Below are 26,442 nucleotides of genomic sequence, written 5' to 3'. Positions count from 1 at the left end.
TACATGAATTACAAGGTTATTTCTCCTTCTTTTTCCCTTTGTTAAAGTTATTGGGCAAAAATGCTTCAGAAGGAAAGGTAATCTGCTTATTCCTCAGTGAAACCTTCAGGATTCATTAAAAACAAACACGAAATAAATATGTAAGTGAGAGCTACAATGTAGTCAGATGCCACATCTGATAACATTCATCATCTAATGGGTTTTTATAGTAGTGTGATAGGAAGGTAAACTACATTATCTGAGGGTAGTGAGCATGTTAGTGCCAGAGCCTTTGGTCAGATACGGTTTTCCCTTCCTGCTTTTTAATCCTTTGATTGTGCCACATCGTACTGAAAGTTCCCAGAAAATTGTGCTTAGAAATACAAAGCAAATCCACACAGCTTCCTCACAAGTTTAGTTAGTTTGGTTTCAGACCATAAAATGCATTGTGTACTTTTGGAGCTGTGCAAAGTACTTCTGTTTCTAAACTAACCTGTGTCACTCTGGAATAATTGAAAATCTCAATGGCAGGACAGACTCTTGATTGGTATTAGTCTGATTAGTCAGGTATTTTTTGAGCATATTTTAGCCAGTCCCAAGGACTGGTTGTGTACTGTCCATTATACATAGAATTATGGAATGGCTTAGGTTGGGAGGAATCTTAAAGTTCATCAGGTTCCAACCCCTTCATGGGCAGAGTTGCCTTCCACTAGATCAGGTTGCCCAGGGCTCCATCCAGCATGGCCTTGAGCTCTTCCAAGGATGAGGCATCCAGAGCTTCTCTGGGCAGCTTGTTCTAGCATCTCACCACTCTTCAGTAATAAAGAATTTATTCTGAAAATCTAATCTAAATCTCCCCTCTTTTAGTTCAAGGCCATTACCACTTGTCCTATCTCCATACTCCCTGATGAAGAGTCCCTCTCCAGCTTTCCTGTAGGCTACCTTTAGGAACTGGAAGGCTGCTAGAATGTCTGCCCAGAGCTTTCTCTTCTCCAGGCTTAACAAAACCAGCTCCCTCAGTCTGTTCTCACAGGAGAGGTGCTCTGGCCCTTTATTTACTTCAGATGGGGCCTCATGAGGGCAGAGAGAGGGGGACAATCACCTCCCTCGCCCTGCTGGCCGCTCCTCTTTTGATGAAGCCCAGGATACATGTTCCCCTCAGTGCGGATACATGCATACCTTGCCAACCCTACTAAGTTATTTCCACTTCAAGGACTTACTTTTCATAGAATTAGTTACATTCTACTCAATTGTTAGGTACCCTTTGATAAATCAAAGCTATGTCCAAAAGCTTGAGGATTCTCTAACAATTTGCAAGTATTTGTTATAATTAAATCTGTTACCACATGTATGTAGATGTTGCAATAACAGTATATTTCACTCTGTATTGTTTGTCATCTCTGTGGAATAGTAACTGTTGAAACCAAAGGTTGTGGGTCGCAGTTAACAGGATACCCTTGAAACCCTTCAGGGCTGCTCTTCAGTATGCGAAAACAAATTAAAACCTAACCAAAAGAGAAAACAGTGTACCATGTTTTCTCTGTTTCCTCTGTTTCCTCTTAACTTTTGCTCTAGCCTCTCACCAAGGTGATCACTCCAGTACAGGTGCTTTGCTTAGTAGAGCAGGGATGGTGGCACATGGGTGACAGGAGCCATTGTCCATGTGGACAGAGATGGCCCCAGGGAGCACTGAGGCCAAAGTTTGTTCATCCCAGAGCAGAGGAGGCTGAGGAGAGGCCTCATAGCAGCCTGCAGCTCCTCACGAGGGGGTCAGAGGGGCAGTGCTGAGCTCTGCTCTCTGGTGACCAGCAATAGACTTCCCGAATTCTGTGTAATTTTTGAAAATAGAGTAAATTGAAAATCATTTCTGGACCTAAGGGCTTTTTTGAATGGTACTAGTGGTATAATTCATTTTAAGCATTTATACTGAAATCACATTGAATCTTGAGTAAAGCCAATCTAGTGACCATACTGAGCATTTGAGTTTGCCGGTTCTCTTTTTCTCTGCTGTCTTCAGTTGTATAAATCAGCTGTAAACTATTGCATACATTTGTCATTGACAATCAGGCCAGTAATTGCTAATTCTGACATGCTTTACAGCAGGAATGTGACTTCTTTCTCTCAAGTTTTTAAATTGATTTTGATGAGGTGTGTTGTTGGGAAGGTAGGAGATTACAGGAGCCTTCTGATGTTTGACTGGGGAAGAGGCTGGACTAGTGCTTGGAGTGTTATTTGTTGTCATGCTACGTAGGGGAAGTCATTAAGGTATTGTGGTTAAAACCTCTGTCCTCTGTGAGGTCTAAAACTAAGTAGTGTACTTCTCCTTTTCCGAGTACCAGGAAGGTGTGCAGCTATGAGTCCTGGGCTATAAAACTTTTCAGTTACACAGTGTTTTCTAGGTAATAATGTGAGTCATCTCAGCCTAAGGAAGGTCAGGTTTTTTTACTTAATCTAAATTAGTTTAATCTCTTCAGCTGTTTTCCTCCTAAACCTGCTCCACTATCAATCAATCAATACCATTCAATCCTCAGTACATCTGTTATGAATTTCAAAAGAAGCTAGAAACCAAAGTCACTTAGACTTGGTGAAAATCGAGTACTTGTCATGCATCTGGGGAAGAAGGTGGCTCCATGGGTCTCCCATATAGTTGTTGCGTCCTCACACAAGTGCTGGTGTTCCTACATGTGGAAGTCACTCTCCCTTCAGTTTGGCATGGTCTAGAATCACAGCCTGTGGTTTAACCTTGGCCATGTTCCCATCAGTCTGTAACAACCAAACATCATTAACACTGTTTTGGCTGAAACCAGGACACGACCCTAGCTCGTGCTCTCTATTTACAGCATGCTCCAAGCTTCTGTTTTCCAACAAACAGTTTTAATGTTCTCATAGTATCAGTCTACTTCTTTAAATCTTTCTCAGTTTATCTTCAAGTGAGGATGCTACTGTGAGTGATTCGGTTAATAAGAAAAATGAGCTTGTAGAACAAATAATGTAGATTTTTCTTTAAATCTTTTTGAGTTTTGAATAAAAGTACTGCATATAATTACAGTTCTTTTAGTGTTAACAGATTTAGTGACAAGGTATTTTTTGTCCCCACAAACCATATAATATTTAACAAAAACATTTAAAGCAGGATTGGTATAACAGTAACTCAGGCTGTGAACTTGAAAGCTTCACTTTATCTAATAACAGCCGTAGGCAAATGCTACCTTTGCTGCTTAGTTCTGTAATCACTTGTGCTGGTGTTACTAAAAAACTGGCAGCAGTTTTTGTTGTGCTGGTGAATCCAAGACCTATTGACAAAATAGCGTCAGAAAACTAACCAAGAAATAACAGGTCATTATTAAATTTTTACTTGTGCCTCCTAACGATATCACGATCATAAACTGTACTTAAAAAAATAAGCTCTTTGTTTTGAAATCATGGGATTATGCAATTCAGGGTATGAGTTCATTAGTGTGCAGCAGTTATTGCACAACTTTGGTCTACTTGCAAGTAAGTGAGGCATCTACTGTCGCTTTGGTTCTACAGGTTCCTTGTGGGTTTGGTGGGGTGACATCATCTGGTTTACCGTCACATTTATAGACAATGATAACCAGGCATCAACAGTCATGGAGGAACCCACAGAGTCATCACTGAATGTGCATTAATTCTTTCCAGAATTATGTATGTGTGTGAGTCTGTGGATTATGCTTGCAAATGGTTGCCTGTACATGAAAATCTGATGAAATAATTAGTATGTTCAGTAAAATTTGCAGAAAAATCAGAACAAATAGAATAACAAAAAGAATAAGGTTGCATGTATTGTCAAGAGTGATAAAGTACATGAAGGTTCACTGAAACTTAAGTTGCTTAATATTTAATACAGAAGTCTTGGTATTGAAGGACAAAATCTTAGATTTAACACATTTTAAAGCATGCTTTTCCTCTAAAGTACGAAGGGAAAACATTACGACACTAGCATCAGCTTGGATGCCTGTTCATTTAATCTTTCTTCTTGAAGTGGAGATGGAATAATTTGGAATATCTAAATTGTTCTTTAACTGCAGCTTTTTTATGATTTATTTTCTGTCTTGACATAGCATGTAGTGTGTTTTTGTCTCTGGCTTTTGGCATCTTTGGCTATCAGAAGAATTCAGGGAAAAATTTCCCCATCTAACCAATTTGTGGAAAAATCCTTTATAAGAAAATCTGAAACATTAGTAGGCTATGCAAATTTAATTTCATTATAAAGTTATGAACCTGAAATTACAGTGAATAACAACTGTAAAACGTATAAGGCTTGAAGGGATACTAACAAGCTATTCAGCATTACTTTTAAGAATTTGCAGAGCCTTTCTTTACTTATTTTATATATTTAACAAGTAAATTTTCTAAGTAACTGTCATTTTCTTTCATGGCTGTTGTATACATTTACTGTAGAATTACCTGTGATCACAGAGAATGGCATCTCCATTGCAATCTCCTAGCTTTGGATTTCACTTTATTCACATCTATGCTATTATCATGAAAACAGTTTTGAGACACAAGATTTAACATTATTTGCCAGAATTAAATTTCTAGATCAGATTTATATTTTGTTAGCATTGGTTTGAGCTTTCTTGTAATATACCTTTGTTTCAACTGAAAGCTTTCATGAATATCAGCTAATTTATCCTGACTTCTATGTACCCATATTGTTTTTTGTTTGTTTTTTTTTTTAAACACACGAGAGTAGTTTTTTGTCATTTGATGGAGTGTCATTTTATCTAGCTTGCTACTGCTTCAAAGAAATCCAGGTTAAAATAAAAGTTTGTTTTCCAAATGCACTTCCCTCAGGAATCCACAGTTTCTGTTTCTTGACAGTGTTTGAAGCAGGCTCCTCTAAATACAGTATTCCTGTGTGAAACTGCCACATCCCCTCCTTTCCATAACACCTTCGCCTTCATCTTTTCCTTTTTTTTCTTCTCGTTATCCCCTACTTTAAGTGGATTAAGGCAAATACCTCTTAATATTCTGTAACCTATCCGGAAAGAAGTGCTAATGCAGCCACATGATATAATAAGTTCTTTTTGAATGTTTTTGCCTTTTACTACAGAGAATTTTATAGCCACAATCCTTAAGACACTTACAGAGGTATCTTGATGCTTATGGGCTCTGACTCTCAAGACTGATTCTATTGTTATTAAATAGAAAGTTATTACCAGTAAGTGAATAAGAGCTCAGTCACCCTGGTCAAATTTTCAAACCTGCTTTTTAATGACAATGAGAGCATTCAGATTTTTCAAAGCTCTGGGGCATGTATATTGAAAGGTTGGGCACTTTGCAGAATTCTTGAAAGAAGGAAACATAATCTTAAGAAATATTTTTGAGAGGACATGATCATTCCACGCTTTTAAAAGCAGAACAGGTCAACTGTGTAATGATGTATGCGGTGCTTACCTGGAAATGTTTGCATAGCCTCATTTTCCTTTTACTCTAAAATAATGTTTGTGGGAAAAACTGCGAAGCTGAATATATTTCATTGTGTGAGAAGGGAACTTCCTCTGGGAAATTTTCTGTAAACAATTATTCTGATCCAGTAATCAGAAGTATGTAGATTGCTCTGAAAGTAATGCTTCCTATTTATTTCCATGGAAAGTACAAGAGATACAAAGAACAGAATAACACTGATGGAGCAAATTCTCAGCTACAGAACACAATTTTTCAACATAGTCACTACCATTAGCTCTGTATTTTCGCCAGTGATGAACAAAAGCCTCCATGCCGTGCTTGTAAAAAAATCTGCATGGCCATCTTTCACAATGCTGTCACCACTGCTGAAATGTACCACCTACCGCCTCACTGTGCTCACATCCACTGTTTGGTCTTCATCAAAGTTTGACAAGTGCTGATGAATGTCAGTGGGTGCCATTTTTTTCTGCACAGAGGAATTCAGTGACACACCTTTGCTTCATACGCACTTACTTCCATGCCAGACACCATTCTGTCGGGCTGCCTCTCTGCTGCCATCTGTCACATGGCAACAACATTTAATGGGATATTGGTGGGAAGGTTCAGCCTCTACTGCCATACCACCAACATCCACCGCATTGTGGGCTTACATCATAAAATAGGAAGCGTTACTTTCAGAGCAGCCCCCATATTTTCTGTTTTGTTTGGCTCTGAACTAGATTCTGCAAAGGCTTCACATGACAGATCAGATTAATTTCCCATTATAGAAAAAATAAATTGATTTTATATTTTGGTTCTGTTTGAGGGAAACAAGAAACAAACAGCCTTTTTGTACTTTGGCACTGCTTAGCTGCCTTGTGCGCTTCACTCTGCCTGGGTAAGCTGCTTTATTGGGCTGTAGCATACCTCCTGGCTGACATGCAGTGCAATAGTACAGTGCTGCAGTGTTTGACTAGCAAGTAGAATCAGGGAACGTATTGATTCAAGGAGAAAGGTCTTACTAGGATTAAAATGTGAAAATAATCCATACTGATTTGGTATGAGGTTGAAGTAGTTTGGGGAGAGCTTGTGTTTGTATCTAAATCCACATGACAACATGCCTATGAGAAGATCAGGGAAATGTGGGTATTTTAAAAAAAAAAAAAAAGAGGAAAGAGGGACAACGTAAAAATCTGAAACTTGAACCTGCATTTTTATAACCTTGTCATCATATAAGCTGGGTAAAGAGAATACTTTGTGATGAATAAAATACTGTTTACTGAATTCCATTGAAACTCTTGAGAATAACTTAAGAATTTAACTTCATTCTTAGTAAGCTGATATGCCTATAGTGCTGGCTACTTTTAAATCCCTCAGCAAATATTTTTGTCATGTTTAAGTTTATTGTTTCTGTATAATAGCTCACAATTTGATTGTTTTTTCTTTTTCAGTAACTTGGGTTGTGTTCTTTCTTTTCATTGGTGGGTGAGATGTTAGGGGACGTGAGTGGCTTCTTTAGCAGCCTGTTCTGGGCTATGCAGAAACTTGGCTAAGAAGAAGTTTTTTTCCTGATGTTTTACAATTTAAATACTTTTAAAGAAACAAATGAGTCGAGCGTTAAAGTTTTAATATAATTTAATCCATATGTACTTACAAGGTATGGATTAAATTGATTGGTGTTATTTGATAATCAGCAATTCAGATTCATTAGGAATCTGTGCAGCTGTGACACTCCGCAGCTCCAAAGATTATGTTGTAGAGAGCTTATACAGCACCCTTTTCCCAAACATTGCTAGGGTTACTGCTGGTATTGTGCATGGGCATAGGAAGAACAAGTGAGAGAGCGGGCAGAACCATGCCACAGTGATGGCAATAAGACACCATTGCTCCTTCTGTCTGCAATCTCTTTTTGGAACCCTACTCAAAGATATCAAACCAGCATGTGAGCTCATAGCACTGAATGGAATTATTCTGGAACTCAGTCCCTTGATCAAATTTTACACGTTGTAACAAAGTATTTGAGATTTTGCTTATTTTTAAGCAGAAAAGTTGTCCTTATGACATGAATGGGTATGTCTGAGAGTGCATTTGAAGTCTGAGATAAACCTGAAGACTGGAGATATAAAGGTGTTTGCACTCACCTCCACATACTTCTTTTAAGAAATTATGCTCTAAAATATCAGAGTTAGACCATTATCCTCAGAGATTTGCCAAGTCAGGCTTGTAGGTCCACCCAGTCTAATGTGGAAATAAAAATGTGAAGCAAGGCCACCAGGCTGACAAAAGGGGTTTCACTATGAGGACTACACTTCCTATATAATTAGGACACTAGTCTGGAGTAAGCAGATGGGAGGTGTTAAAAGTACAAAGCAGTTGGAAGTGGCTGGGAGAGGGTAGATGGAAAATGATTGCTCTTTATCATCATTTCATGTGATGGTCCCTGGTTCTCATCTTGCCAAATTAAAGGTTCAAAGCAAATAAAGGATTTCGCTTTATAGTGTGTTTGTGATATGAACAATTTGTTGCGACAGGATTGTGCAGATGTCAAAAATTTCCATAGATCCAGAAAGCAATGGAAATAATTTGTGAAAATTCATCAAAAGCCATGCACACTCAAATCTCTGAAAGCAGGAAGAGAATACCAGTAAAGGGTTTCTCTACAGGGCATGGGGATTTTGCATGTGTATTTCTTTCCTAAGAATTAATTCTATGTTGCCAGTTTTTAAGAGAAGTTACCAGTCTACGTGGACTTCTGTCAGACTGGCTGAAGCTTTTCTTGCTGTTTTTGCACACAATTGTAGGAAAACAGAAATAGTCTGTTGCTGAGGAGGAAAACCTCTGCTTCTTCGAGAGAAAACTTCATGAGGTCTTCACTAGGTCTGCTCGCTATTCCTTTAGGTTTCTTCCATAGGAGAGCATGGTTAAATCTATTGTTATTTGCCTGAAATGTGATTCAAAGCAGCTATACGGCTGTTTAAATGTGCATGTAAATTAGCTGTGAAAAAGATGAGGACTGTCTCAGATGAAATAACACGTGTGTTCAAGAAAGTCATAAATAGAACTGATTTTTATTTTAGTATATCCATCTTGTATCATAACAATTGCCCAAGTGTTTACTCACAGGTGCAAAATACTTAGAGAGTCTCCTTAATCTACAATTATTGTTGCCCTCTCGTCTTGACCTCTGTTGAAGTGTTTTATAAACAATTTAAAGAATAAATGAAGTATTAGAAACAGTTATTATAGAGGAGGCAAAGTTATTTGCTTTCCTTGAGTGAAGGGATATAATTTATAAAGGGCTGATTATACTAATCTGTTTTCTGGGTAGCCTGCAAGTTTACTTTACCACGGCAAGGGAGAATAACAGAGAAATTGTGTCATGGGAGCCAAGGAAGATATTGTAGCGGTAGGAAATCCATTTGCCTTGTTGTACAGCCATTTGTCTTGACCGTCATTTCTGTCAAATGATCATTTGAATCAAAAGTATTAAAGAGATTTTCTTCCTTTACAGTAATGAGAACAACAGAGACTTCTGTGCTGCAGGACATTCTTGCTAGGTCTTTCCTTCTTTAACATGGCTACTTGCCAGCCTGTGTTATTATTAAAAGTTGCTTCATTTAGGACGTTTTATGAAGTGGCTCTGCCTGGCTGCTTGATTGTCACTGAGGCTATGAGTCAAGAAAGAGAGCAGGAGCAGAGCCTACCAAAGAAGCAGTTTAAGCTGAGAATATTAACGGGAAGCTTTTTACTTTGAGTGTTTTCTTTTCAGGGTATGTGTTCATATCGAAAGAAAAATACTGCAAAAAGCAAGTTTGATCTCTTTGCCTTACCAGTTTAAACAAATGGCTTCTGCCTTGCCTTTTACTTAGAATGCTTAGCACTAGCAAAACTCCCTTGCGGCCCATGAGGGTTAGAGAGGTGCAGAGCCTACTAAAAGGAGGTTGAGGCGGAGATGTTTTGATTCCAGCTCTGAGAGAGAAGGGCCCTTTCTAGGAGGGAACAGCTTAAGGATTTCAGATGTTCCCTCTGTAAGTCTGCAAGCCCTTCTCACCTCGGCTTTGCACTTCTGTCAAGCAGGGATGAAATGAGACTTACGAGTCCAGGAATCATCAAAACAACAGAGTCTGTTGGCTCCGACACAGCTGGAGCTGGGAAAGTGATGTCTGTTCCTCCTCTCTTATGTGGCTTTTTCTGTTTCTTTTCCGATCTCCCTGTGAGGCAGACAGAGTGGAGGCAGTAGAGCAGCAGGGAAGAAGAAAAGGGTGACAGTGGCTGTCTATTCCAAGTCAGAGGACAATTTGGTAGTGTCCCTTTGCAATTAGAAGAACATTCGTCAACCATGACATCTGCCAACCATAGCTCTGCAGCCCCAAGAGGAGCTTGTCTTACTGAAGTGCTTTTGACTGTTTTCCCAAGCAGATATGAGAGAATGCACCCTCGTTTCCAAGATCAGTATTTGAGTAAGGAGGGCAGTACTTGAATAGGGCAGGATGTTGTTGTAGACACATATACAGTTACGTCTTCATTTCTAGTGCTGCTGGCAGGAGCAGAGGGTATGGAGGAAAACACCTTAATAACACACGGCTGGTGTCAGCATTACTCGATTCCACCTCCTGCAGTAATTGTAATTCCTACCGTAGCTTTCCTGCAGTTCTTAGACCCTTTTAGAAATATCCCTTAGCAGTTACGAGAGACTTCTAAAATATTCCCTAGCTTTTGCAGTCATCATTTTAAAATAGTCAGTAAATTCTATGGATAAGCAGTAGGTACTTAATCACTGAGAGGGCTAAGGCCTATGTCCAGAAGAATGTGGTCAGGGGAAGTCAGAGTTTCTGAGAGCTGATTCTTTGCCTGCTTCATTCAGAGCCCATGGAGGTGCTCTGGGGAACAAATGTGGATTTTGCTCTTGCTCAGGGGAGGTCCCTTGTAGTTAAATGACATATGAGGGTTATGCATCTAAGTCCCAAACTCTCACACTCCCATACTGTGCAGCATTTCACAGCCTGGAGATAAACAGACTAAAATAACAGTTATATTTTCTGTCTGTTCGTCTGTTTGCTGGGCTGCTAAGTTGCCTTTGTCTGTTCCTGCCTGAGTCATCTTCCAGGTCTGTCTGTCCTGTAAATCAGGTATGGTACTTTCCATCAGATATCACTTTTACCTGAAATACTCAGCATTGCATTCTTTAAGAATTCTTGTGAATAACTGCCAAAAGGTGGTAGCTACATTATCCCAACAAATGCACATTATGAATGGTCCCCTTTTTAAGCCTAGAATTCCTTTAAACATGCCTGTTGGTTTTTGAGTACCTGCAGTTAAATGGTGTTGCTTTTGGCAGGGCTCGGTGAGCAAATGAGGCATAATCTCTCTGATCTCAGTAGTCTGGTCAGCCAGCCATGACATTCTCAGTGTCTTTTCTTTCTACACCCTGTCTGAACAGAGCCATAGCCCAGGCAGCTCTCAGTGGGGTTGCCAAAGATTACCGTGTGCAGTGAAGCAGCAGATGGTAGGACAGTGGAAAATATGCAGTCTCAATCCCTGAGTTCATGTCAGGTTCAGGGTTAAATTTCAGTGATTTCCATCCCTGCTCCTTGGGGCCCTCTGAACTGCCCTTTGGGAGACAAACTCCTCGATGTGCACTTGGGAGCCATCTGAAATTCCGTTTTGTGCAATTTTGAAACTGGGTTCTAGACTGCAGCTGGAAATTTAAGAAGGTTGTGCTTTGGCCACAGAAGTTAGGTTTCCTCACCATCCAAAGACATAAGCGATGAGGTCAATATGAACACATCCTGAAAACTACGAAGGGGGAAGAAAGAACATTGCAAACTTGATTAGCTCAAAAATTGTGTAATGAGTGAATGAAGGGTGCCTCCATAGACCTAATTCACACTTGTGCCTTTGTAATCTAATAGAGTTCTTATTTGCAGCCTCCCTCCCCCACCCGCCTGCAAGTCCCTTCTTCCTTATCCCTTGCACAAAATGAACCGTGCTTGCCTGAATGACTGCATGTTCAATATTTGGGTGGCGGAGCACCAGGAAGAATTTCTTTGACAACAAATATACTCGGTGCTCCATTTATGGGAAACACTCTTCAAGCTATGCACCGGGAATGATTTTGCTCTATTTTAACTTATTCAGGACACTTCTCTCTGATTCTTTCACAAATATCAAGATACTTAGCTTTGTGAAGTTCCGGTAAATTATTTATTCTTGTTTAATCCAGTGATTAAATGAGAACCTACTGAATTGCTGAGTACCTTTTCTGAATTTGCTGAAGAAGCTCAAGTATAAATCATTCTTCCATAGCAGCATTAATCAGACTGAACTGTGAATCCATCATTTCTTTTTCTGCAGTTCTTTACCTTTGCTGAGCTTCAGATTCTGTTAGAACTCCTGCCTTATTCCTCACAAGTTTCTGCTCCCAGAGCAAATCCATCCTCTGCATAGGGAGCTATCTTACTGGGGAAGAAAATACAATATCTAATTAATCTAGAGGTATTTAATAAAACTGTATCATTGTGCATTCAAAAATGAGACTGGCATCTGGAGCCCTAACTTCAGCGCTAGAATTTACAGCTTTCTTCCTGAACAAGTACAGAGCGTATGTATGTACATGTGTCAGTTTCAGAGAGCATGCACACAGCTACCTATGTGGATACTAAAATTATGTGAAAGGTCCCACTAAAAAATACAAAGCCAGGAAATTCAGAATTGGGCTAACTTTCTGTCCTGGTTTCACCCCATTGTGCTTAAGTATTGTAAGCATCTCAGAACAGCAGGTGATCTGACTGCCTCTTCTGTTCCTAGAGGAAGTCTAAACTAACTTAAATGGGAAATATCACAAAAACAGGATAACAATGAATTTTGAGAATCTACAAAGGAAGAAGTGTTCTTAAAATACTGATATTAAAACAGTAGTGAACGTGAAAAGTTGAGCTGTGCGAAATGAATGTTTTGTTTAATGTTCTTTTTCGCTGTTTAATTGCTTTCCACATGTTTTGCACAGCTCATTTCTGCTTTGCTTCAGTTTCATGTGAAAGTACTGTAGTAGTTGGACATATTAATGGTGGAAGTGTAAGTTTAGATTCTTTGTAAACTTAAGAAATCTGACTTCAGTGAGACTGCAGCAATTCATCTTAGTAGAAAACTGGGCTGTCTATATATATAGTTGCATATTTATCTTTAATTCAAGTATTAATTACACTAAGCAAACATTATTCCCACTTGGAAAGAATGCAAGAGTGGGATTCAGTTTCAATGACAATGTCAGAAAAAGAGAATGTTCATTGAAATGCATGTACATTTTATATAGCTGCTATAATTTTACTGGTTTCCCGTGTTCAAGGGATTTTTTCAGTAAATACAGTGTCTATTTATTCACCTCACTGCCTTTTTCATTTCAAAGTGAAAATTAGCTTCATTCCCAGCATTTGTCCCAGAGTGGGTTTGCTTGCAACCAGCGGCTTTTGTGCAATCTCCTGTGGGAGAGCTGCCCCCCTGCCTGGCCGCGTTTCCAGTGCAGGATTGGCTGTGGAAGCCATAGCACCCTTACTTAACTCCGTGGTCGCCTGAGAGTGATTGTTGCCTGCTCTGAAATAAGGACGTAACATTTTACGGCACGTTTAGGCAACTGATAGTAACAGCAGCTAGGTGAAATAATGTTTTTACTGGCTCCCTGAATACAGGAGGTCAACACAGCTTGGCCAAATGTGTCCAAGTTTTTCGGGAACAGAGGGGCTGTGCTGTCTTTATTGGTGTTCACTCTTCCTGATATCTTGTCAACTTGTCTCTGCACTTCCTTTTCACTCTCACCCTGTTAGGTTTGCAGGTTTTCTTTAAGATTTTGGGTGTTCTTTCTGCATAATTACTTTGAAGTGCATTTCAAGGAGTTTTGTTGTTAAAATACTACATCTGAAGATGGTTGTTTTGGTTTTATCCAAGATCATGACTTCTAGTGTTGTCCTGCTCTGTTCTCAGCACCCTACTTGTCCCTGTGTAGAATCAGAGCTGAGGAAACTGGTACAGCGGGGGCAGACGGAGTGAGCTGAAAGCACTGAGAGCTCTTCTGGTATTGCTGGTAGCACATTAGCTTGACTGCACGCTGCAGAGCACAGCTTGAAGAGTTTTTTGCTCTCGTATGCCAGAGCCATGTGTTTACTTGATCAGTCTGAGACTGAAGGGTCGTCTGTAGCTGAAGCAACAAGTCATCCTCATAATAGTAATTGCACGCAATCAGTTGATTTATACATTGAATTCTTGGGATTATCAGCAGTGTGAGAGATGTACTTCTCACAGCACCCCAGCTGAGAATGCAATTACTCATAACATAGAAGATGGAAGGAAATGTAGTGCCTTGCATTTTACGTGCCCTGTTCAAGTACTAGAAAAAACCAAGCTTCCCGTATTTGCAGAAGATGAGCTTTCTCTCTCTCCTCCTCTTCATCTCTCCCTAGTCCCTCTTTACTCTTTGGTGAGCTCTTTGCCCCTAGCTATTTCCAGCTCTCTAGTGATACAGTTCAAGCATTTCAGGACCCTGCCTTGGCCGCTCCAGGACTCTTGGACAAAAGGTGGTTTATGGGAATTGAGATGCATTTACTAACTAATGTACTAAGTGCTTCCCACGGGGTGCCTTGAGGACTACCACCATCACAAAGCTATTCAGAAGAAAGCTGTAAAGGGAGAAAAAAAAAAAAAAAAAAAAAAAGGTTGAGCAATGGAACTTAAAAAGGAAGTGCACGGCTTTAGGAACACCCTGATTTTGTGTGTCAAATCTGTCCAGAACTGCTTATTAGTTTGTGTAGGAGGCAAAGTTTCTTATGAGTTATTTGGCTGCAGCTAGCCTATTTTTCTCTCTCCAAGAAAATACATAAGTGCTGAATCAACAAAGTTACATGCCACTGTGATTGGTTTTAAGGCTAACTTTTATTACAGTCTCTTTTGTCTTTAGTAAAAGTGCTTGAAAGTTGAAACGTAGTGAAATTACACATTTTACACTCAAAAATTTGCCCATTAAAATTGGCACTAATGAGGGTGTATAGAAAGACCCAGAAGACCTGTGCAAAGTCTTGATTATACAGTGACCTACCACAAACTAATGTCCTAGCCACCTGGAGAGACTGAGGGACCAACCAGACTTAGTCCCTCAAAGGTCAGAAGGTCTGAGAAACTGTATTAGTCAGTCAAGTGTCACCAGGTAAGATTAAAGGCCTTGCCTGCTTGTTCTCAAGGGAGTGCTAGAGTAAAGGCTGAATGTCTCAGCTTGAGCCATCAAACAGCACTTTTCTTGATGTGCTACTGGTTGCTGGAAGCACAGATGTCCACACTTTGCTAGTTATTTAACAAGCTGAGTTAAAATCAGTTTTTGTGCACGTTGCTTTAGACTGCATGATATTTCTTCTTTGTACAAGTGCTAGATTTTTCGTTTGGTTGCAATCATTTCTTGCTATTGCAGCCTCGGACCAGCAAAGCACATGCTTATCTCCAGTTGTTTACACACACCTAAACAGTATAAAGAGACTGTGCTGATGGGCAAGCCCATTTGTGTTAACCCATAGCTCACGCATGCAAGAACTTGTCTAACTGTCTAACTTTTAACTCAAAAATATTAGATGCACAATTTAAAAAATACATCTTAAGTGTGTGTTGAACAAATCGGAGTGGCTAAATACTTTTATTTTAAAATATAGGGCATAGGGACTGTGTTTAAGAAATCAAAGGGAATAGTTTGGAGCAAAAGGTTAAGTTTTCTGTAAGCGAAACACTGCTCTGTTTATGTAAGCGCCATTAAGAGCATAAACTTGGGAACAGGAATAACACTTTTACATATTGTTTTCACTATTAATGTTTGGTTTTTCTTTTATAAGAATCTTTGATGCCTCACCTTTTCCTGTTCAGTGTACAGTTCCTGAAGGGAAAATATTTTAATTTAAGAAAAATTATATAGAGGAAATATGCTAAAATAACAGTTTGGTGTCCAGCTATTATTGCAGGTTTGTTGCCATATCCTTTTAACCAGACCATGAGATTGATCCGATGTGTGTATTTCGTCCTGAATAAGGTCATTTTTAATGTGAAATCTGATAGCGTCAGTCTATCAGTCTAACAGACTGACTGCTAATTAAATGTTTGTGGTTTGTTTTTTTTTTTGCAGCAACATTAGAGAACTGCTGCTATGTATTCATAGAAATCATCCTGTCATTGTTTTGTGCAGAGGTGGAAATGTATATCTGTTTGTATGCAAAACAGTTGTGGAGAGATTTTAAAGCTCTGCTGACAAATCCCAGTGTCGATAGTTAGCTGCACTAAATCACTGAGGAATGTAGATTGCTGTGGTGAGACGTCGTGGCAAACATCGTGTCTAATTCCCAGTTTTCATGGCCATTGGTACATCTCTTGCCCCACTTCCATGCCTCTCTGTTAGAGTGCTGCTACTTGTCCCTCCAGGTAAGCTTCACACTACCTTTCTGCCCCCCAGGGAAAAGGAAAGTCTTTTTTCTGCGTTCCCTCCCAATTTCTGTACTTTGTAATTCCTCTCAAAGTAAATGTCTCCTACTCTCACTTTCCCCTCCAGTTATGAAAAATGTTGATTTCTGTTGCCTCCATGCCAAATTCACGTGAACTGCTGTTGCCCTCATCAATCCAAACATCTTCAATATGCTCTTAAGGTTGGAAGAGTAGGGTGTGTGCCATGCCTTTATTTTGTTGCCCTCCTGCTGCTGATGCATCCTACCTGTGCATGTTTACCTATCTGCTTCAATCTCCTTCAAGCATTTAAAAAAAAAAATTCATTTGCTATTATGAAAGGAATTCTAATTGAAAAAGAATGGTGCAAATGGGAAATAGGGCCAAACAGACTTTTTTTCCTAAATTAGCATACTTTGCTTTTGGCATTGGAAAGCTAAAAATGTCTATCAATATATTATTAAAGCGTATGTCTTTGTTATCAATTTTTAATTGAATGAATACCGCTTCATTTTATTGAAATCACACATTTTAATGTAATGCTGAACTGGAATCCCTTGATAAGGAGGAACAATTTTCTGTCATGTTATTGTACAGTTGCTTTCAATTTGCGATCTGTGAATTTTATTGTTACATGATTATTTCCAGGGGGATAGATAAAAAATAACTAGTAGAAACAGGCCTATTATCAGTAACTTTTTCTTACCTATTTAGAGATCCGACATGTCCATTGGAAAATAGTTAGGATTATGTAAACTGAAAATGTGTTAGATACTCTACTCTTCATATATGTATTATAAATCTGAGAAACCAACTATCGTAAGATATTACTACAATTTTAAGGGATGGAAAGGAGATTAGAGAAGTTACAATGAAGTATATTTCCAGCTATGCTATACAGGATTAAAATGTAAGGATTAAAGCACTGTATCTCATGTTTCAGGAAATAAAATGATTTATTACTCAAGTCAGGAAGATGTTTCCCATGCAGTGCATGACTTTACAATGAGTTGCTTATGAATCATTTTGCCCTCGTTTCACATTTTGCAGAAATCTGATTGTGGACTTTTTGGCAAGCTTATCCAAATGCAGCCATATTCAAGTGTGAAATTAGTAGGACTGTATGAAGATCTGGAAAAGAAAAAATCACCATTAGAAGTGATGTTTCCTTTGTTTCCAATCAGGGATGTTTCTAATTTGTATATTTTTTATTATGAGAAGAACAACATGTTATTGTAAAATGAGAGTTGATTCACCATTCAGATGCTTTTGTTTGTGTCTAACGTGTACTAAGCAGCCACTTTATCAGTTGTTTAAATAAGATGCAGTTGAAAATTCCATTTAAATCCCTCAAACTGGAAGTTTAATTCAAAGATCTGTAACTTGATTTTTTTGTCTGGCTTACATTAACATAACTCCACTGACTTTGGAGTTTTCGTGCTGATTTTCATCAGTATAAGCTAACGGAGACTCTGGATTTCTTTCCTTAGAAAAACTGGGTGCTACTTTGTCTTTTCATCGAAAAACTTCTAATAGCATGGAAATTATGAGCAGTGTGGATTTTCAGGCAATCAAAATATTTTAATGATCTCATTAAATGTATCATTTACAGCATATATGCTAACAGATATATGCTCCCCTGGGTTAGTAGAAGCACTGGGTACACAATGTGTTTGAACATGTTGGACTTCCACTAGAATCTATGCCAGAACTGTAGAAACTAGAAGGGGGGGAAAAATCCCCTTTTTCTTGTGCCAGCATCTTTAGAGACAGAAAAGTTTTTGTCGTATTTTATGCAAAACGAAGAAAAAGTTGTTATGGAAACTCAAATAGAATAGTACTGCATCTCAGCTGATAACTGTTGCTGTTGAACAGTATTAGATTGTCTATTATCTATTATATGAATTAAAATGGATATTTCTTATATGAGATATAATTAGTTTTATACAGGGACAGCAATCTTCCTAAGACCACTATTCGCCGTGTATTGAATTTCATCTGTAGCTTTGAGAGATTGGAAAATGATGGTGGTTGGAAAAACAAACAAGCAGAAACAGTTACTATAACAGGAGGTCTTCACACTGCTTAATCCATTTGGCTGCTTCTTATAAACCCTTGTATCTTGAGAACAACACCCGTTTGCTGGTAACACAGGAAGGGTGAAATCCCAGTGCTGATGAAAAGAATGAGGTGCACTGTTTTTTTCTCTCAGGGTATCATAGAATCACAGAATGGCCTGGGTTGAAAAGGACCATAATGATCATCTAGTTTCAACCCCCGCTGTGTGCAGGGTTACCAACCACTAGACCAGGCTGCCCAGAGCCCCATACAGCCAGCTTTGAACCTGTAGGTATATTGAAAGTGTTCAACTTAAAGCATAGGTTTTACGTGTTTGTCCAGTTTTTGAAACCACGTCTTTGCCAGATATATGCAGCATCCTTCTCAGAGGGGTGAGCAGCCCTGAGCTAGCTGGCCTAGCAAGCAACAGGCCGGCTCTGCAGAGCCCAAGCTATTGACTTCTGCTATTTCTTCTTATTGCAATATTGTTCCTGTTATGTTTTACTGTCAGGGTGTGTGTTTTACAGATCAGGTCTGCTTAATGAGGATTCCTTGTTTAGAATGGCAACTAAGGTAAACAGAGTTATAAATCAGACCTTATGGTTCCTATTGGAATGCTGATGATCTCAGAGGGAGGGCTTGGGTTTTCAAAACAAATCTGAACTAATGCCCAGGGCTGAAAGAGCTGTTAATATCGTGAAAACTCAGGTTTAAGGCCTTTTTTTTAAAATGTAAACTCTCGAATGGCAGTCCTCAACCAAGGAAAGGCTGAAATGGGAGGACATGCCAAAGAAACCCTTGCCATGTCTGTCCAGACCTCTGGTGTGGAACTACAGTAATTCCGTTGCTGTTGGTATTAACATGAAGCCACATAGTTTTGCCCATAGTGGTTTGGGAGTGTTTTCAGCTTTGGTAACTGGGATAGCTATGCAAGGCTGCCAGTACAGTGTGCTTAGCCCTTCTGAGGGAGTGACTCTCGATCTCTAGGACAGTGTAGGATAGTGAGCTCCCAGAGCAGCACCACCCTTGCGTATTATGAATAAGTGAGTAAGTCAAAATACATCATGCATTCAACAGAGACTGATCTCTCCACGTTCATTCCACTAGGTGTGAGCAGAGAGGTGTGTTTCCCAAAGCCTCTCTGAACTGAAGAAGCGGTACAAAGCCAGGAGACAAATGTGGGACTCTGACCTCTCTCTTCCCTACCAGCCGAAGCTAGTTTTCATGCAATATGGCAATGGTGGTAGCATTAAGAACGTAGGCCTTACACAGCTATGATGGCTAATGGCCTTGTAGCTGATGTATTATCTAGGCCTGATGAAAGTCAACCTAAAGAATGAAGTGGTTGATGTAGCAGCAGCTCTGTTGATACTCTTACTGGGACTCACTTTCCATCCTATGGAGGAAAACATTTGTGTAGTTTCAACATTAAAATTAAGTCTTCAGTACCTCCTGAGGAAGAAAGATGTTAATACAAAGGTTTGTCTTCAGTTATATAAAAATAACTGTAGAAATCCACATAGATCTTTCAATAAATTCATTCGCAAGGATAGAGACCTTATGTCTGCCAAAGCAAGACTTTATAGCCTGATTGCAAACCCCTAGGAGAGGGCTTTATGATGGAAATGCTGACACGGCCTTAACTGTTTTGTATGACTCCAGTGGACATCGGCTAAATTTCTGTTTATGATGTGCATTTAATGGCATGGGATCAAACATGAAGTGTAATAGGATATTTTAAGACACTGTTTGAAGAGAATCAGTATTTAAACTTTATTTATGAACCATATCATTTAAATGCTCTTGGAATGTGCCTTTCAGTCCTTGGTTACATAAGAAAAATTCTGATCACATTTTTCAAAATGAACAGTAGCATAATTTTCTTTTACAACCTTAGCGCTGAAGCATTGCCAAGAATCTGTGTTAGAGTTGTTGCAGAAAATAAAGGTTTTCATTTTTCACTCTGATGCTCTTTAATTTCTGCATTTGGAGGTGTATTCTGGTTTTTCTTGAAGATCTTTAAAGACAGTTTCCCTCCAGATGTCGGTGACTGCAAGAAAACAGAAGTTATAAGTATTCACTGTGCTGTGCCAGATGGATCTTTTTCCCTTTGCAATATCATTCATACTTTCATACCTTTCAAGTTAAGTTGATTGCATTGCTCTCACACACACTCATTACCTATTATGCTTCTTTTTTACACTAAGATAATGTAAAAAATGGAAACTGCTGTTCATTATTTGTGGAGGTTGACAGTAAAACTTGCTTTAATGCAGATGATGATTAGAACTCTCACTGCTTTTACTGCAAATGGGAATGTAGTGTTGAAAGCTGCTGGGTTTGCTTGTTCATCAGTTGCAGTCTGGAACATAAGAGCATGTACTTAACCCACCAAAGAAGTTTCTCTTCCAATTGTTATTCACAGAAGAATTATAATAACTGAAGTCATGTCCATGCAGAAGGTTAAGAAATTTCAGAGCTATCCTGAATAAGTTCATGTGATAGGTTGAATCTATTTTAAATTCATTAGTAATAATCTGTATGAAGATTACTCTGATAACTTAAAAAATAAAATAAAAAAATAAATTGTTGAAGCAGTGACTGTTAGACTAACCAAAGAGATTCTCTCACCCAGAATTCCACTCCCACTGCAAGCGTGCCCAGCCAGGAACAGGGGAAACACAGTGCTTTGCTTTCGGAAATTGAAATAGCAGAATTGTAGTGTTGGTCTTGATTTTGCATTGGTTTATCTTGGGGATAATTGTGTTTATCCTACTGAGAAGAATGGCTTAGGCTTTTATCTTGCCAGTTTGACCAATTTTTGAGAAACATTGATTTGATAAAGACTCCCATGTGTATTTTTATTAATGAACTTTTGCAAATCACTATCTTGTAAAATTCCTTTTTATGTAAGCAATTTTTCAAGGAATGTGGAAATTATGTGATTCTAGTCCTTCAAAAAACAAGCACAAAATTATGATATATTCTAAATATCTGATAACAATAATTGAATTGACAGTCTTGACAATTGACAGAAAATTAAAATTCTGTCTTAATCCTGTGATAAGCTCTGAATTATTTACCTGCTTCATTTAATATTACGTTTATAAGTGCACTCTTTTTTGTTTGACAGTGAAATGATACAAAAAGGAACTGTAATGCTCTAGACTTCAAAGCAAAAAATAGTGGTTTGAAACACACAATTCTCATTATTTAGTAATTTTGCAGCAGCCTAACATTTGACAAAAAAAAAAGAAAATATTCAGATGCATATTTCAAGTGTTCTGTGATGGAAAAAACTACCATACGTGCCTTAAATGTACAAGCTGCACTACTTAGGGCTTTTAAAATTTGCTAAGAGCATTTTCAAGTGCAGTCATTTTCACTAACTTTCCTTCTTTCCCTTTGGATGTAGTATCATCTGTCACCACTCATTCATATTTTTTTAGCTATTAAAAAGGCATGTAATTTTAATTTTTGTGGCCCATTAGTGTTCAAATGCCATTGGGCTTGTTTAGCCTATATTCATCATCTAAATTCAAATTCCTCTGCTTTTGAGGAAACTGCTGACTACATTCTAGAAAAACAGCAGTCCTAAACTAAAAACACAGATACAAATGTAATTAAAAGCAAGTATTTTTTAAAACAACTCAGTTGTGAGCATAAATGGGCTCACATTTTGCCGATGAAATATAGTGAACGAAATATTGAAGTCTGATAAAAAATAATGTACAGCCTTCAGTTGAAAAAGGTGAAATCACAGTTTCATAATGTCATTGAAAATGAGGAAGAGAGAATCCCAAATAGTTAGAAATATAGAGTATGTTTAACCATCACAGTTTTTTTATACTTTTTTAAAATTAATAAACTAATGTATTTAGATGTATGCATTCCTTTAAAAAATAAAATGGAAGAAATTAAATGGCAACAAAAAACCCAAGGGTGGCCTAAGATGTCTGTCTTCTTTATGTAACCTTTTGCATTTTGTGTTTAAGGACTGACATTCCAGATGATTTTCTTTGGCTTTATGCCTGGACTGAACATTGAGGCAGCAAATTAGGAATGCTTAGAAGTCCCACAAAGAAAGATGTTTGCTGTGAAAGTGAAGCTAATGTGACACTTGCACTGGAAGCTTCTTAGCTGGCTGAAACAATAAATGATGGCACAGGACTAGGTGGTATGAGAGGAATGAATGAAGTCTGAAGGAGAATGAAATGAGCCAAGCTGCTAGGTGTTTCTTGTAGTCAATTATCTGCCACTGTGACTATGCTGATGCTCCCTTTTATTTCTATTCCAGGAGCTAATTTTGTTACTCGAAAAATTAGCCGATCGGTGGCAAAGATTCACCTCGGACAGATGGATTCTTTCAGCCTGGGCAATCTGGATGCTAAGAGAGACTGGGGCCATGCCAGGGACTACGTTGAGGTAAGCTTTGGGCCAAATGCCTTGTTCTGAATCATCTTTGTGGTGAGGATAACTCTTATTGCTGTAACTTCAGTTTGTGGTCCACAAAGGGCTACAGGATTTTTTTGCCTATAGAGACTTGTTAACTTTGTGTTGCTCTTGATTTCAGACTAGGGAGTTTAGTAACATAAGTCTACCCGAGGCATGACCTGAACAGAAAAATAAATCTTCGGGTTTACATGCCTTTACTGAATTCCTTGGGGGAAGGGACCAGCAATAAACTGGTTCTATTTTAGGGTATTTCTTCTACTGTTTTTACAATTTCTGTGACCAATATTAAGACCACAGCAATATGCACAATGACCTGATGTCATAGATCATGCTGGAGGAGGTTGGTGGCCTTTATTGTAATGTGGAAAGAATGATGTTGATATTAATGATCAAAAGTCTATCTGGTTATACCTAAAAAAGAAGCATCACAACGTAGTTGTGATCTCAGTGCTGCCATGTATGTGCCTGCATCTAGCATTTGAAGTGTTTTCATAGTCAGGCATTGTTTCTAATTTTATTCTGTGCATCTACTTAAGCAGACAAACAAACAATACCCCTGTATTGTATTACAAGGAGACATGAATGGCCATGTAGGAAATATTGTCTTTTCCCCAGGAGGCTTTTGTCCCCATTTTGGTGCTTAAAGATTTCCTGTGGTCATTGGACTGTTTCTGTCTTTTAATAATTCCTTGCTGGGAAACCGGATCTGGCTTCGCCATTCATTGATGTAGTTTAAAAAAATGACAACTGTTTTGTTTTTCTGTTTTACAAAGTATGAAGTATTTCAGTAGGAAAAAAAAAACCACCCTGATCTGAGGTTTTATTGTAATTTGGAATTCAAAAGATAAAGTAAAAGTTGAGCTCCCAAATCTTGTTTGTGGTCAAAAGAAACAACAAGGAAATGAAATGACGATACCACAATGCACACTTTTGTTCTGGGCAATATAAAAAAGGTAAACATCATAGGGGATGTGCTAAGTAAGCAAAAAGGCGGTTTTTGGCATCTGGCTATAAAGTTGCCTTTTGATTCTGTGCTGCATTTACATGGAAGATGGTACATTCATGCCTCATGTACCAAGAGAATGACAAATGTCCTGACTCTGCCTCTGTGCAAGTTGCTTTATATTTGTGACTTCAACTTTAGCTGAAGTGGTAATGTAGTAAACCCTCCCAATCATCTTTCAATTGATAAAACTGCAACAAAGTGTTCATAAATTATTCACCAAGGCTCGGCTGAGAGGAAGAAACAATCGAGCCAAATAAAATTATTAGTTGCAACTATATCAACATGATTTACTAAATGCATAGGATATTCCGTAAATATTTCAGCTATCTCATTTAAAGGCAGCTTGCACCAAATCATAAACTGTGGGATGAATTCTGATGTCTTCTTTTATACGGGAAATTTGGAATAACCCTCTTGTGCATAATGGGTCAGACCCTTGTCCTGTTTCCAAAACATCAGAAACAAAAAGAATATGAGAGCAAGTCTATCCAGGAACATGACTTTGGCCTCCAGAAGGAATGTAGTTGTCTGAGGTCTACAACGCGAACACATGTTTGTTGTGTAAGTAGCATTCCAGACCTTTCAGTTAACATGTTTTGGGCCTGTCCCAAAATTTTCTGGAAGAATTCCTCACTAAAATATAGCTCGTCTTGAGTATTTCTCTTCCCAGAGATACCCCTTTGGATAATGGGAGAGTTATTATCAATTCTCTAATTCCCCAAATATCATGGAAATGTGATTACAGACAGTCTTCTAATGGCTAAAAGAGAGTAACTTTAAACTGGAAATAAACAATTATTTGAGTCTTTAATGGGCTGGAAAGTAGAGCTTAGAGATTTAACATTGTTCAAATAAGTACATAGTATGTTAGCAAGCATAATCGTATTTACAAGCATTTGGGGAGCTTCCTTAAGCATATGGCTGAACACATAGGGATGTATCTTATCCTCTCCATATGTACTTTTAAATCCCATTGATATTAATACAAATAACACATGTGCATATAGACTAGACCATGTACAATCTTTCCTTTCTCATTATTTCCTTAGTAGGGATAATAATAAAACCATAAATACATTCCTTTTTGTTGTTTTATAAAACATTATGGGTCAGTTCCCGATCCCATGAAAGCTGATGACCAAACTCTCATTGACGTTGTGGAGAGATTGTATCCTGTATGTATTGGAGTGGAGAAAGTCTGGTGGTTACAAAGCAGAAGCAGGAGTTGAGTCATAAACGTTGGTTTATATTAGGAGGGAAGAGTTGGAATATGTGTTTGATTAGGTTTATGAGCTTGGACTGCTGTGTTTAGTAACTGAGAGTCAGATACAGTGGCATTGTGCTGCTGAATAAAAATAGGGAAATATAACTCACTCAAAAGAAAGGTTTTCATTCAATGTTTGAAAAGAGCGAAATAGAACTAAGTAGACTCAACATTTTGGGCTGATTATTAGTTTTATCCTAACATTCTGTTAGAAAATGTAAACGTTTCTGAAGAAATTACTACTGCCTCTTAGGTCCCCTTTCTCCACTTTTACTTTACTGTGATCCAGCACAAGTCTCAAGGGATGGTATCATAGATGATCAATGCCACTGATTTGGAAGAGGAAAAACAATGTATCAGCACTTACGATATATGAATCTTCAGAGTGCTATTTTGTTTTATGAGAGTGATTTCTACCTTTTATTTGTTGCAGAAAGTTCCAGTAAACCATCTGCTAGGTGTTTTCAAATACTAGTACAACAGCAAGCCTTAAGTCTGACTCATTTTTGTGCCTTTTATAACACACAAGGCATATGCTTTTCTTCAAACCTTCTCCCAGGAGTCTTCTTTCGAATAGGGATAGATTCTTACAAGCGTTCAACTTCGATCATTTAAAAAAACGTACATTAATCCTTTGCTGGTTGTTTTTTATTTTATTTTATTTCCTACATGCTAAATAGTCCTTAAGATATATATGCAACTGAAGCCCTGAAGTGTTGTTGCTGGGGAAGCTACAGACACATTTCTTCATAAGGTTGTAACGGGATAGCTAACAAATAGGATATAGTCTCATTGGAAAGTTGTTTTGGGGAAAGAGCATGTTTGTTTTCATTAGAATAAGGCTTTTTTTTCCTCTTCAGTCTCTTCCTTATCACTCACTCAGGTTGCCTTCTGCCGTTGCATCGCCCACACCTTTGTTGTCCAGTGAGCAGAAATATGATGAAGATAACTGTTTCCCTGTTGCAGTTTTAGTTGTGCTTGCTCCAAAGAAATTTATTAATACATTGATATAATATATGCTTATTAATTATTTTGGAACATCATCGATGTAGCACTGATGAATGCCATAGAAAAGCCTATCCATATATATTTTACAGAAGTATTTTAAAGGAAAAGACGTCAAAGGTAACAGCTTTAATAGCCTTCAAGCATTGGTACAGATAAAAAATACTTCTTTTCAATAGAAATCGGGCAGTGTTTCAAGCAATAATTACAGAGGACTCATAATTGGCTGCAGTTTAATTAGTTACAGGTCTATTCAAATGCCCTAAATTAAGTATAGTCTTAAATTCATTGTGAAGTCAGGGAACATTTGATATTTTAAATATATGGCAATCAGCTTCCATTAATTTATATTAACTAACCTTTATATTAATTTATATTAAGATTAATAATGCAATTAATAATTATTAAGACAGTACGCTGTGCTGTCTTCTGTGCTCAAATCTCCAGCTGGCATCACTCGGTTGCTTTTTTACAGTTCTTTCATTCACTTCTAATAAGTAGAAGCTGACCTTTGGCACAGCTATTACCATTTCTGTTATGGGGAATCCCTTGTATGTTTGTGGGTACATTCAGAGATAAAAATTTATGCGCAAGAGTAAAGTAAAATTTTCAGTAATTCTGTCTGGCAAGGGAAAATGATTCAGCAATTAGACTGTTGGTCAAGGTAATTTTAGTTCCATTTTGTTGCTTTCTTGGCATGTTAGGGATGTGTCATTTTTTGAAGTACATGTCACCTTAGTTTGTTGAAAATAGAAGTCCTGTTTGATGTGTCCAGCAGAATACTTGCAAGAGTCTTGCTTTG

General features: G+C 38.2%; 1 protein-coding gene across 1 annotated transcript in view; it reads left to right on the top strand.

Moving 5' to 3' along the window:
• The window catches only part of GMDS (GDP-mannose 4,6-dehydratase), a 407,121-nt gene that overhangs the window by 160,281 nt on the left and 220,398 nt on the right, over positions 1-26,442 (top strand). Inside the window, exon 7 of the mRNA XM_021386284.1 lies at positions 22,208-22,335. Coding sequence (XP_021241959.1) covers positions 22,208-22,335 — 128 coding nt within the window. The remainder of the gene's footprint in view (positions 1-22,207; positions 22,336-26,442) is intronic.

This window comes from Numida meleagris, chromosome 2, assembly GCF_002078875.1.
Source record: "Numida meleagris isolate 19003 breed g44 Domestic line chromosome 2, NumMel1.0, whole genome shotgun sequence".
NCBI classification, from domain to species: domain Eukaryota; kingdom Metazoa; phylum Chordata; class Aves; order Galliformes; family Numididae; genus Numida; species Numida meleagris.
The sequence above is the reverse complement of the archived record's forward strand: the minus strand, read 5'-3'. Positions and strand labels throughout refer to the sequence as shown.